Source organism: Acanthisitta chloris, unplaced genomic scaffold (genome assembly GCF_000695815.1).
Source record: "Acanthisitta chloris isolate BGI_N310 unplaced genomic scaffold, ASM69581v1 scaffold4881, whole genome shotgun sequence".
NCBI lineage: Eukaryota > Metazoa > Chordata > Aves > Passeriformes > Acanthisittidae > Acanthisitta > Acanthisitta chloris.
Window position 1 is genome coordinate 1 of NW_008656356.1, and position 12961 is coordinate 12961.

Here is a 12961-nt window from a genome sequence, read left to right on the forward strand (position 1 = left end):
TTCGCAGCCCGGCTGAGAAAGCAGCAGGTTAACGCTGATGCGTTCGTGTTGCAGGATTTCAAGGTGGGGAACCTCCTGGGGAAAGGCTCCTTCGCAGGGGTCTACAGAGCAGTGTCCCTGAAAACCGGGCTGGAAGTGGCTATCAAAATGGTAAGGCAGCCAGGGAAGTGTTTGTCTTCTGGCAACTGTTGCAAGGAGCAAGGGGTTGGGGTTGTTTGTTTGTGTGTAATGGATATTTAGATTTGGAGTCGGTCCTGGAAGATGCAGCACAACCAAATAGGTGAGGATTCCGTCCTGGAAGATGCAGCACAACCAAATAGGTTAGGATTCCGTCCTGGAAGATGCAATACCATCAAAGGAACTATTAGTAATTAACAGAAATTACTATAAAGCTTTTAAAAGATCTTCAGCTCAAATACTTGGCATTGGGTGGACAATCAACCCTGTATTTCTAATTCAGAAGTTTGCGGCCACAAACTCATTTAGAATCCATGTGCCTGGAATGATCCTGGAAAAAATGCCTTGTAAAACTGTCTTCAATGCCAGGATGAACTTTGTGGAAGAAACTCTCATATCACAGGTGTATTGCCAGATTTCCATATAATCTATATTGCTTCTATTTAGTCACTTCTATTTTAATGTTAGCTATATTTAGGGTATCTGCCTGGCAATTAGGTTTTCGGGGAATTAGGTTTCTGTGCTTAAGTATTTCAGAAAAGAAATTAATTAGTGTTAATAGTGGAAACATTGACACTTGTCCACTTTCAGTCATGGTGTCTCTCCAATTATCTGTGACACTTATTCATTAAAAGAATATATTAAGTGTGAAAACTTACTGATATTTAGAAGTTTTCAGGTAAACATGCCTTGAACAGGTAAAATGTCAAGTTCCCTTGAAATTAATGTGTATAATCAGTGTTGCAGTGCTTGACAAATACTCTGTGATCCATTTACAGATAGATAAAAAAGCTATGCACAAAGTTGGAATGGTGCAGAGGGTTCAAAATGAGGTGAAAATACATTGTCAGCTGAAGCATCCATCCATACTTGAGGTAAGAGTCCTGGATTTTGTGCAGGGGGTTGGATGTGTGACTTGCTGTAAAGTCTACAAATGGATTTTAATTTTCCCCTTGGTTGATGTTGCAGCTTTATAACTACTTTGAAGACAGCAACTATGTATACTTGATCCTGGAGATGTGTCACAATGGTGAAATGAGCAGATACATAAAGAACAGAAAGAAACCCTTTTCAGAAGATGAAGGTGAAATCTATTTGTCCTGTGGAGCTATTTGGATTAATAAATACATAATTCTAGAGAGAGTATTTAAAATTGCTATCACAGTTTCTTATACCTTAAAATCTTCTAAGTCATAATCTAGAGATGAATTATTGTACATATATTCGCTCATGCATTTCTATATGCTGTTGTTTTTGCCTGTGATATTTGATTATAAAAAATGGTCGTCTTAGAGGTATATAAAAGGTAGAACTTATCTCTGTACATAGGATTATGTTAAAATATAGGTCAAGAATGTAAAGATCCACAGGGGAAGTTTGGCAGCTTGACATGCACAGGTTTGCTTTGTGTTGTTCCTCTTCTGTATTGCTTGTCACCAGTTATAAAGCCTTCAAGAGTATAGTTTGTCTTAGGTAGTATTGATGGAAATACTGTGTTCCAAGCTGCCTGTGGACATGAAGATAATGCAGTTACCTGTGTTGCTTAAGGTCTGAGTGAGCAAGGAAGTATCCAATTTGACACTCTGTCTGGGAATTCTGAAGGACTGGCAGCAGAGGAGAAGTTCTACGGTTTTACCTTAGTTTCTTGCAGAAAGCACTGAAAATCCTACTTCTCATTGAGAGTTCACTATGAGAGTAAGGTGTTTTATAACTGGCCATGTACTCTTGAGTACTGTTTTGAGAAAGAGAAGTCTTGCAAAAAAACATTGATTCACTCAAGAATTTCCTAATATTTCACTCTCCTACAGCTGAGAGAGGATTTCAGCTAAACACAGACCAGGGAAAGCCTAACCAGAACAGCACAGTAAAATGAAATACAGCAAAGCAACCTGCAGTGTGTCTTGTTTGAGGGCACTGATCAACCAAACAAGCTGTTCTGGTTTCGGCCCATCTGGGTTCAGTGGTTATTGCCTGTATTGCTTCCAGACTTGCCTCCCTGGTCATCTTTTGTACAGTTCTTTCAGTTTACCTGCTTCTCTATCAGTTTTTAATCTAATTCCATGAACTATAGATATGGATTTTTTAGAACCTAGATCAAAGAACTGCATTAAAGGGTATTGCTATACAGGCATCATCTGTTCCACTGATATATATTCCAGCAAAACAGGATCACCTGATGGTACCTCAGTTCTAGAAGCTGATAAACCACTGGCCTGGCTAAAGCAGCCTCTTCCTTTGAGGAGTGGTTTCTACTGGTGGTTGTTACTCACCAGTCTTTGCCCTCTGTAAATTATTTGCTCTATAAAGAGTCAGTCTTAAAATTGCCTTAATTGCAACATCACAATAAATGATGCTCTTTTAGCCTGGATGAGGTTGTTAATAATGCTGTGAGCTATAGCTCTTGAATAGTCTCTGAATTTCTAGTGTAATAGAACAGACAGGCTGTCCCAATATCATGGGCTTAGAAGGTTTTGAACAATTGGAATTCTACTACCCTTCTCAGTTTGCTAATGATTAAAGAAAGATCATCCAAATTGTCTCCTGTATTTTATACTCTGCACATAGTGAAGCTGCTTGATTTTTGTGTATTTACTGTGTATATTGCTGGAAGTGATGAGCAACTTGGTTGAATTCTTAAGAACCTCATTTTAAAAAGTTCAGGCTAACAGAAAATATTTCCAGTCCTGTTTTCTTTATTCCATTAGCAAAGATGCAAATCTGATTACTACATTAAGTTTTTCATCAACTTGGAACATAGTTGTGCCATTTAGCTTAGAGTAGAAAGCAGAAAGTTAATTCCATTGGAATTAACTATTACTACTCTATCTTATAGCATGGCACTTAGACAGCCTTGTCATGTTCTTTTTATTAAACAAAAAGAAAGCAATATGAATAGTGGAGTTAGTTATTTTCAGAGCTCTGATGACAACTGTAAGACTAACCCATGTGGCTCTGTTTTGCAGCCCGACTCTTCTTGCATCAGATCATCACGGGTATGCTGTACCTTCATTCCCATGGAATACTGCACCGGGACCTGACCCTCTCCAATATCCTACTCACCAATAACATGAATGTCAAGATTGCTGATTTTGGACTAGCCACTCAGCTGAAAATGCCTCACGAAAAGCATTACACCATGTGTGGAACTCCCAATTACATTTCCCCGGAGATAGCCACCAGGAGTCCGCACGGACTCGAGTCTGATGTGTGGTCTCTGGGTTGCATGTTCTACACTCTCCTCATTGGAAAGCCACCCTTTGACACGGACACGGTCAAGAACACGCTCAACAAAGTGGTGCTGGCAGATTATGAAATGCCAGCCTTTCTGTCTAGAGAGGCTCAGGACCTCATTCACAGGTTGCTTCGCAAAAACCCTGCAGATCGCTTGAGTCTCTCCTCTGTGTTGGATCATCCTTTTATGTCCAGGTGCAGTTCTGCACGGAGTAAAGATTCGGGATCTTCAGAAGATTCCATGGACAGTGGAAATGCTACCATCTCGACAGCCTTCACTGGCTCTTCCAGCATCAGTACTAGTGGCTCCTTGAAGGAAAAGAAGAAGCTGTTGGCTGCACAGCCACTCCCAAATAAAATTACCTTTTTCCCTAAAACCAAGAACTCCAATAATGCTCCATCGGTAGATGGAAGTGGTTCTTTTCATCAGTGGGGAGTGGGAACAGAAACTGGCATGACTGGCAGGGGAAGAGCCATGCAGCTTGGTGAGGAGAGACCACATTCCCGCTACCTCCGCAGGGCTCACTCCTCGGATCGCTCTGGCACATCCCACAGTCAGACCCAAGGAATCCCAAACGTGGAGCGATGCCACTCTATGGAAGTGCTTTCTAAGCCTAACGTGGGAACAAGGGAAAACACAGAATACTTCTCACCTGCCAACAGCTATGCTGATATCGGAGAGATATTTAAGGAGAAGACTTCTGGTAGTTCTGGTTCTTTTGAAGGGCAAATATCTCCACCTGTAAAAGATCAACCACAGTAAGAATCAGTTTTACTAAGATGAAACTTAGAGCTGGTAATACTCTGTTATTGGCTGCTTTCCATGTGCAGCAAGTTGAGTATTTCTTACCCCACAGTAATTGTAGTAGAGAGCTAATTTTTCTCTGTAGAGCAATTGTCTCTTTGTAGCAGAGACAGACTAGGGTAGAAAGCATTCAGAGTCTGATAACCAATGCCTTCCCTTGCTGATCTCTTGTGGTATGTTTTTTCTGTTCTGCTTAGAGGGGGTAAAAGGAAAAGTAATTGAAGTACAAGATTAGGTAATGGATTGTAACAGTGTTGTACCAAAAAGGAAAACAACACTCAGATAATTATCTGAAATTTAGTTCTGGCCCTAGTTGTAGCTTCTGGGGACTATCCTGGGTTGTTTCTATATATGATTCCATCAGCAAAAATCACATTTGATTTCCTGCTTTTATATAAGGACTGTTTAATATCTTGGTTCTTGCATTTCTCTCCATAGCAATCTAAATGAGATGCTTATATTCTGTGGGTTTGGGGTGTCTTGGGTGATAACTGAGTCCTTGCCAATAGTCAAGTAGGGATCATCACAAAAATGATGTGCAGACAGCTACAGGATATGGAGATGAAAAACCTCACAGGAGCTTAGTGTGAATTTATAGCAGGTCAATGACTCTGCAGTAACTGGTTTTGTATGTGTTCTTTATCCTCCAACATGTGGATTATATCTTGAGTTCACCAGTAATGACATCTAAAAAGCTGGTAAAAAAATCTTTATAACTTTTGGGGTTGCCTCTGTTTTATATAAATTCAAACTATTTTAGGGGATAGAATTTAGCTACATCTTCCAGCTGCATATTTGTTATGCTGAATGAGATCCACTGAGGGTCATGGGCATCATCCCAGTGTCTTCTCCAAAGCTCTGTTTCCTGTACTGTGAGCGAAGAGCTGGGTGTAACAACAAGCCACTGCTGGCAGTGATACCAATGGCTCTTCTTGTTCATATATGCCAGCTCAAAGAGTCTACTAGTGAGTGCTAACAGGATTAAAGTTGTGCTATAATTAGTACTAACTTTTCATTCCATTTGGAAACAGTATTTTATTTTGTTATACTTTACCCAATGAACATTCCCCATGACAAATCAGCATGTTCTGTGCCACCTAGAGCTACAAAATGTCACCTGCATCTCTTAACTGTGTTAAATGTCGTGGTTTCTGCACTGTCATGTCATAACTTTGGTTGTGGAAGTGTTTTTGATGTGATCTTAGCTACCTGTGTGTCTAACTTTTGTTTTGCAGCTCAAATTATCTGTGCCCAATGAAGCCCCAGGTTGGTTTGTTAGAGCAGAAGTCCCAGGCTGAGACGATGCAGCAGTGGCTTGGAAGCATGCAAACAAATGGTGTGTTCTTCTGCACTTGTGTCTTTTTGCACTCAAATTGGAGTTTTATTTCTTTGTATGTTGAATTTGAATACTTATTTTTCTTAAATGAGATTATCTTCTATTAGTATTTTAAGGGGGAAAAAAAAAAGAGTAAAACACAATTCTAGAACCTGCCATAACTGTTCAAAAAAAAGAAATCATAGAATTTTAGGGGTTGGAATGCACCTTATGATCACCCAGCCCCCTGCCATGGGCAGGGACACCTCCCACCAGACCAGGTTGCTCAAGGCCTCATCCAGCCTGGCCTTGAACACTGCCAAGGTAGGGGCAGCCAGAGCCTCCCTGGGCAACCTGTGCCAGTGTCACCCCATCCTCACAGGGAAGAACTTTTTCCTAATCTCTAGCCTAAATTTCCCCTCCTTCAATTTCAACCTGTTACCTCTTGTCCTGTCACTGCAGCTCCTAACAGAGAGTCCCTCTCCAGTTCCCCTGTACACCCTTCAGGTACTGGAAGGCTTTGAAAGAACTATTCAGTTGTAACATGAAATGTGTTAAGTATGTGACCGAAGATTGACAGGTGACTTGAAAACCCTGTTAGTTTAGTTGTTCAAATACACCTTCAGAGAAAATGGGACCTCAGTGAGTGAGAGAGATAATAAGGCTGCAGAAGGAAAGGTGGAGGAAAGGACAAAAGACCCAGAAGGGAAGTTGTTTTTTGTTGGGTATCATGTTACATCATTTACAAATAATGTAATTTAATCATAAAACTGAATCACTAATACCTTCTGGCCTTTTTATTGTGATATTACTGAACTCCTTCCCTCCCTTGTCTACAGGGAATTGGAATTAAATGACATATGGTCTGAATAATCCTATATAATTTTTGGTTCCTTCTCATCTATTCAGCCACATGACAGGAGGAGTGCAATGGTTATGTGGGTGAGGTGAAAGTTGATCAGGGGCTTAAAGATCACTACTAGGAACGTAGTTATAGGAGGGTTAAGTATGAAAATAGGGGTTTGTCTGGAAATAAAACAAGGAGTTTGGAGTATACATTTAACATCTTGAGCACTATAACCTCTGGCTAATGCTGTAACAGTCTTCGCATACGCTGAAACTTAAATGAAACTTGCTACTAGTGGTTATCTGAATGGTAAGTAAGATGCCTTTGAGCAGATTAAACTTAATTCTTGTTTAAAAGTCTTTTGTAAATTTTAGTACTTTGCTTATAAATAGATTTTTAACTACTACTTGATAGATAAAGACTGAAGACCATCATAACTGAAATGTAATAACAGTTTATTTTAAGTAGCACTGGAATTTTATTAGCACTGGTATTGATTGGTACTAATGATTTGGACTGAGGGTTAAAGAAATTCCGTTCTCCACTTAAATAAGCCTTCCAAGATGGTCTTTGGAGAGGATCTTAAAACCATAATAGCACTTTTTCCTTCTGACTCTTTGAATCCACAATGTACCTTTGTGGTGCTTTCAGTTCCTCTGAGACCACCTGCAGACCTGTCTGGCAACAGTAATGCCCATGGAGGCTTTTGGTATCCTCTGGACATGCAGCAAGGTGCACCAAGAAATGCATGGAACACCTTAAAAGATATAAGGAATTGTGATGCCTCCGACTGTCCACATGCCTTAAACCAGAGAAACCCAAAGAAATGCATCCCTGGAGTTCTCTGCAAATCTGAGAAAATTCAACCATCTTCAACCTGTGGCCTTTGGTCAACTTCAGAACAAGCCCCAATGTGGGGCCAAGAACCACCAGGGCACCAGAAACGGACACTGCGAAGCATGGTGTCACCTCTCAGTGCTCACAGGCTCAAACCCATCAGGCAGAAAACAAAAAATGCAGTGGTATGGAGCAGTTCTTAAAATGCCTTTTTAAAAGCATTTGTTGGGGGGTGGGGGGGGGGGGAAGTGGTATATTACCTTTGCAGAAAATAAAGGTCTTGTTTAACCTGTACATTTAATGTGCTTTAGGTGAGCATTCTAGATACTGGGGAAGTGTGTATGGAGTTCCTAAAAGACCACCATTCACAGGAATTTGTGAAAGAAGTTCTCAGAATATCTTGTGATGGAAATGTGGTGAGTATGTTTGCAGTGTTTAAGGGCTTAGAGTTCTTTCAGTTGGCTTTATTTTCATTGAAGTGGTTATTTCATTTGAAACACAATGTTTACACATGCACAGCTATAAACTTTTCTCCTCCGTAGTACAGGCTTAAAATATAGGAGCAAGCAATTATTTCAGGGCAAAATTGGACTTGACCTTTGGAATAGGCTAAGCACTTAGCAGCAGCAGTTTTTCAACAGTGATCAATCACAGTAACTAAACTGTGATTCATTTCTATACCTGTTAAAAGTAGGAAGTGCTCCACTCAGTTACAACTAAACACGTTTTCCTTTTGTTGTAGATTGCAGTTTATCATCCAAATGAAGGAAGAGGTTTCCTTCTTGATGACAGACCTCCTGCTCCTCCTGAAGGCATCTGCATGTATAATTTTGACAACTTGCCAGGTAAACGTGAAATTGACTTAAAACATCACACTAATCATCATTTTAAACTAATTCTTGAGAATTCATAACTTTTAGCCACTACTTTTCAGACACTTGTGAGTATAAAACTTTCAGAATCATCATCAAACTACAGTTTAACTGGAAACTATTTTGAAGCTTCACAAACTCTAAACCCACAGATTTTACTTCCTTTATATATGGGAGTTCTGAGAAGTCACGTAGCCATTTACAATGTAGTGTACAAAAATTAAAGCTTTCATGATCTTTTCCTCATTCTCACTGGGAGCTGTTGGTGTAAATAAGTTAGTTTCTTTGCACATACTACTGTCAAACACATAAATATTACTCACAACCTTCAGCTATCGAATATCTATGTCAAATTTCTTCTCTTCAAGCTGGTACACAGTGTTTAATCTTAATTTTTTCAAAAGCTTTTATATTTTTTTTTTTTTCCTTAGAAAAGTACTGGAAAAAATACCAGTATGCAGCCAAGTTTGTGGAGCTGGTAAGGACAAAAACCCCCAAAGTGACGTTCTACACAAGATATGCCAAGTGCATGTTGATGGAAAATTCACCCACTGCAGATGTTGAAGTTTGTTTTTATGATGGTAGGTATTAATTTTTGAAATTATGCAGAGAGTTAGCTCATATTAAAGCTGCATTAATAGAGTGACAAACACTAAACAACTTCAGGCTGAAGAAAATACTACACTGTAAAGATTTTTTTTTGGCCAGTTTTGGCTTTCAGCTGTTAACTGTGGTAATAGTATTTCCAAGAACACTCACAGGGAAACATATTTGGCTGCCTTTTCCCATTTAAGTAGTGATCTTTGCCCACAGGGGGCATTCCATTAACATCACACTTCTAGTTTAAGTGGCTTTCTGTTTCTGCTAGACACAGAGCTCATGCAGGAGTGGTTTTCCTCCTGCAGGAATGAAGGCAGGGAGAAACACTTGAGTAGAATAGAATGTAATGGCAGAAATCTGTATCCTGTAGGATTCGCACTGAAAGGATTTACCTTCTTTTTTTTTTTTCCTTTTCCCAGGAGCAAAGATACACAAGACAGCTGGAATAACTCGTGTGATTGAAAAGTCAGGCAAGTCCTTCACGTTGAAAGGAGACAGCGAAGCAGGGTTGAAGAAGGAAATACAAGTTTATATGGATCATGCAAATGAGGTGAACTGTTTTATACAGCTCATTTCCCAGTGCAAAGCACCTTCCTGAAAATTCAGTTTGCCTTTGACACATGTGCTTCCAATGTCGCTTTGCATGTTTTAACATGAGACCTCTTTATATAACTTGAAAAATTCAGTGCCGTTGAAATTTCCTGTTTGGGCTCACCTGCCACACTAAACGTGTATGAAATAGTTATACAGTTCTCAGTTAAAAACTTGAATTAACTCCTCCTAATTTCAGGGCCATCGTATATGCCTTGCACTGGAATCTGCTGTTTTGGAAGAAGAAAAAAGGACTGGAAATGCTCCATTTTTTCCAATAATTGTTGGAAGGTAATAGCTTTTACTTGAAAATACTTAAGGTATTTGAAGATTGCCACTGAGCAGCCTTATCCAGCTCATGTTTGCAGAAGGCAGAGTTGTTTAACAGAGGCTCCTAGTCATTAGCAAGATCAGTATTATTTTGTTAGCATGTATGAACTTTATTTGGACCTGCAGAGCCTCCTTTGAAACCAGGATAACATACACTTGTGGATTTACACTAACCCAGGCTAACAACTAGCACGTGTAAAAACAATTCTGCAGAGGACAAGTGCCTTCAAGTGCTTTGGACAGTCCATGGGGCATTGAATGAAAAGCTATGTCTCCTCATGTGTTTCTTTAGTTCCTTTTGGAAAGACCTTTTCCCAATTTTTTCTCGTTCTTTTTCCAGAAAACCTGGCAATACTGAATCACCACAGGATGTGTCACCTCCACTGCTGGACAGTACAAACTGTTCCAAAGAAGTTGTGGCACTGGATAGAAATAAAGCTGCCAGTTCTGTTCCAGTTCAGACTTCAAACTGCACTCCTGTAAGTACACAGAAACATGCTGTGGAGACTTCTCTCCCACAGGAATTCCAAGATTGCTGTTTTATTTGAACCAATGGCATTACATTAGTATGGACATAGGCTTTTCTTAGCTGTTTGTGAACATAATGATTAGGAATTGAAGTGGAAGTTTGCAATAGAAAATATACTATTGACTTTGATTTCAACTAACTTTTGGTATCTAGATTTAAGATCATCTGAAAAATCAGAATCCTCCAAAACTTTACCACAAATGGCTCCTGGGAGCAGAGCTTGAAAATTGCTTACTCACCTTATACAGCACAATCTTCAGTTTGTTGTTGCTGACAACTTTCACTTCACTGAAACGAACCTGACAACCAAAAATCCTTCGGGCTTCAGTACTAGTGTTGATTTTGACACTGACTGAAGGTTACTCATCACCAGAGTTATAAGTTGAGGGTTCAAGGTTCAAATTCCTTCTCTATTTGCCATACAGCAAACATTTCAATCCTTAAGAACTGATTTCGTTGGTTTCTTGGTACTTGAGATCTGTATATCCTGAGGGTACAGCTTGTTGTTTCTTTCAGGTTCCCATAATTATCTGGATCTCCATTTCTTTTGCTGAACGAACTCTCCTATTTGAGGCACTTTCTGACTTGCATCTTTTCACTGAACACTGAATCTTACACCCTACTAAGCACCACTACCTCATCTCTGTCATCGCTGGCTGTGGGAGGAGGTATCTCAGTAGCACAACTTCTAGAGAAGCAGATATATTCCTCCTAGGCAGTGTAGTGGTGGTGTTCTCCTTCCTACAGGCCTCTAATGTTTGATCCTGTGTTATCCTTAATTCATCACTTCTCTCTCTTTAAACCTTTAACAGATTCTCTGTGTGTTGTAGAAACTCTTCTAGTGATGTTTAATGTTCTAGTTTCCAATTACTAGCAATGTCTGTTTTTGGCCAAGTGGTCTCTGACTGAGGGCTGTTTTAGAACCTGATGTCTGCTGAACACTCAAACTGGATAGGCTGACAGCAAAAAGGTTAAGTAGAAAAAGTCCACTTAGGGAAAGCAATTCCCTTGTGCTTACAGGGAAAAGCCAAGTGAAATCCTGTGGGGCTTTCATACTGTAATGCTGTTAAATGAAGCATATAGGCTGAATCTGTCTGTGTATATGAACAGGTGGTAAGTGACCACTGCAGTTGATGCACAATCAGTGGGATTAATACTAAGGCTCTCTGGGTTAAGTAGAAAAAGTCCACTTAGGGAAAGCAATTCCCTTGTGCTTACAGGGAAAAGCCAAGTGAAATCCTGTGGGGCTTTCATACTGTAATGCTGTTAAATGAAGCATATAGGCTGAATCTGTCTGTGTATATGAACAGGTGGTAAGTGACCACTGCAGTTGATGCACAATCAGTGGGATTAATACTAAGGCTCTCTGGGTTCTAGGTGGTGTCCTATGAAAAACCTGCATTTCTGGCTAACACTGCTGAAACTATGTGCTCCTCGGTCCATCAAACAGAATGCAGTCCCAATTCAGCCCAGCTTGTAAAATCTGTCTTTGTGAAGAATGTTGGTTGGGCTTCTCAGGTGAGAAATTCATACTGATAAAGGAAGTCTGTTCTTTTTTTTCCTTTTCAACTTGAGATACGTGTTTTTCAGTCATGAACTTAAACATTGGTTTGTGAGGAATATGTTCACTTATGCTTTGTCATGGTTTAAACTTGAAATTTGCATGTGGAAAGATCCTTTCAAATGAGCATTTTTGCATAAATACCAAGGTGATAAATACCAGAATAAGTAGAAGGAACCAAAATAATAGCTGAGTATTTCAGTTATCACAATTTTCATGTGGCTATTCTTGCCTATTTCAGTGTCTTTTGTCATTCAAACTTGTGTGTTCACTGATACAGATATAAAGGTGTCATGACAAAGAATTTTTAACAGATCTATTTTTAACTGTTATGTCCCAGACCTGTACAAGAGGAATGCATCAGCCTCTACAACAGGAAAAGCTGTTTCCTTACAAAGATAATTTCCCTCTGCTTTTCTGTGGGAACAGCTTTAGGTTTCTTGGCAATCCACAGAAAGCGAACTTCCTAAGAGAAAAAGTTTGCTTTATATATGTATATAAACACTTTAAAATGTGTACAGCTGAGAACTCTCCCCAAGGGGCCTCTCTTTTTCATTTGGTCCTATTTAAAGTTCCTTTAGGAGTGGTTAAGCTGAAGGTAATTCTTTAGCTGCCATTGACATGGATGACTAAAGTATCCAGGCAATCCTTATCTTTAGAAGTCTGACCAAGTCACTGTAGCAATTAGGAAAAACCTTCAGATTCAATTATAAGAAAAGTTCTAGGTATGGAATTTTGTGGTTTATATCAGCAAACCATAATGCAACTTTTCTCTTCTAGCTGACCAGTGGAGCAGTGTGGGTTCAGTTTAATGATGGATCCCAACTGGTAGCCCAAGCAGGTGTTTCTTCTATCACTTACACATCCCCAGATGGCCAGACAGCCAGGTGAGTGTCTTCCTGCTTTAACAACAGTCCAGGCAACTGTCAGTCATAAGGTAAATTACGGAGAAGAGAAGACTGCATGGAGACCTCACAGCAACTTGTCAATATCTGAAGGGGCTACAAGGAGCCAGAGAGGGACTGTGTGTTAGGAACTGCAATGACAGGACAAGGGGTAATAGGTTCAAATTGAAGGAGGGGAAGTTCAGGCTAGATATTAGCAAAAAGTCTTTTCCTGTGAGGGTGGTGAGACACTGGCACAGGTTGCCCAGGGAGGCTGTGGCTGCCCCAACCGTGGCAGTGTTCAAGGCCAGGTTGGATGAGCCTTGAGCAACCTGATCTAGTGAGGAGGTGTCCCTGCCCAGGGCAGGGGTTGGGACTAGAT

At 40.0% G+C, this 12961-nt stretch overlaps 1 protein-coding gene across 1 annotated transcript in view; it reads left to right on the forward strand.

Annotated features, from left to right (window-relative positions):
• Positions 1–54: 54 nt before the first annotated feature.
• Positions 55–12961, forward strand: part of PLK4 (polo-like kinase 4) — a gene marked incomplete at its 5' end in the record, with an annotated part of 13374 nt that continues 467 nt past the window's right edge. The window contains 14 exons of the mRNA XM_009084283.1: positions 55–150; positions 957–1052; positions 1147–1261; positions 3141–4167; positions 5449–5549; positions 7027–7397; positions 7524–7628; positions 7955–8057; positions 8516–8665; positions 9104–9234; positions 9475–9566; positions 9946–10084; positions 11512–11652; positions 12476–12582. Coding sequence (XP_009082531.1) covers positions 55–150; positions 957–1052; positions 1147–1261; positions 3141–4167; positions 5449–5549; positions 7027–7397; positions 7524–7628; positions 7955–8057; positions 8516–8665; positions 9104–9234; positions 9475–9566; positions 9946–10084; positions 11512–11652; positions 12476–12582 — 2774 coding nt within the window. The remainder of the gene's footprint in view (positions 151–956; positions 1053–1146; positions 1262–3140; positions 4168–5448; positions 5550–7026; positions 7398–7523; positions 7629–7954; positions 8058–8515; positions 8666–9103; positions 9235–9474; positions 9567–9945; positions 10085–11511; positions 11653–12475; positions 12583–12961) is intronic.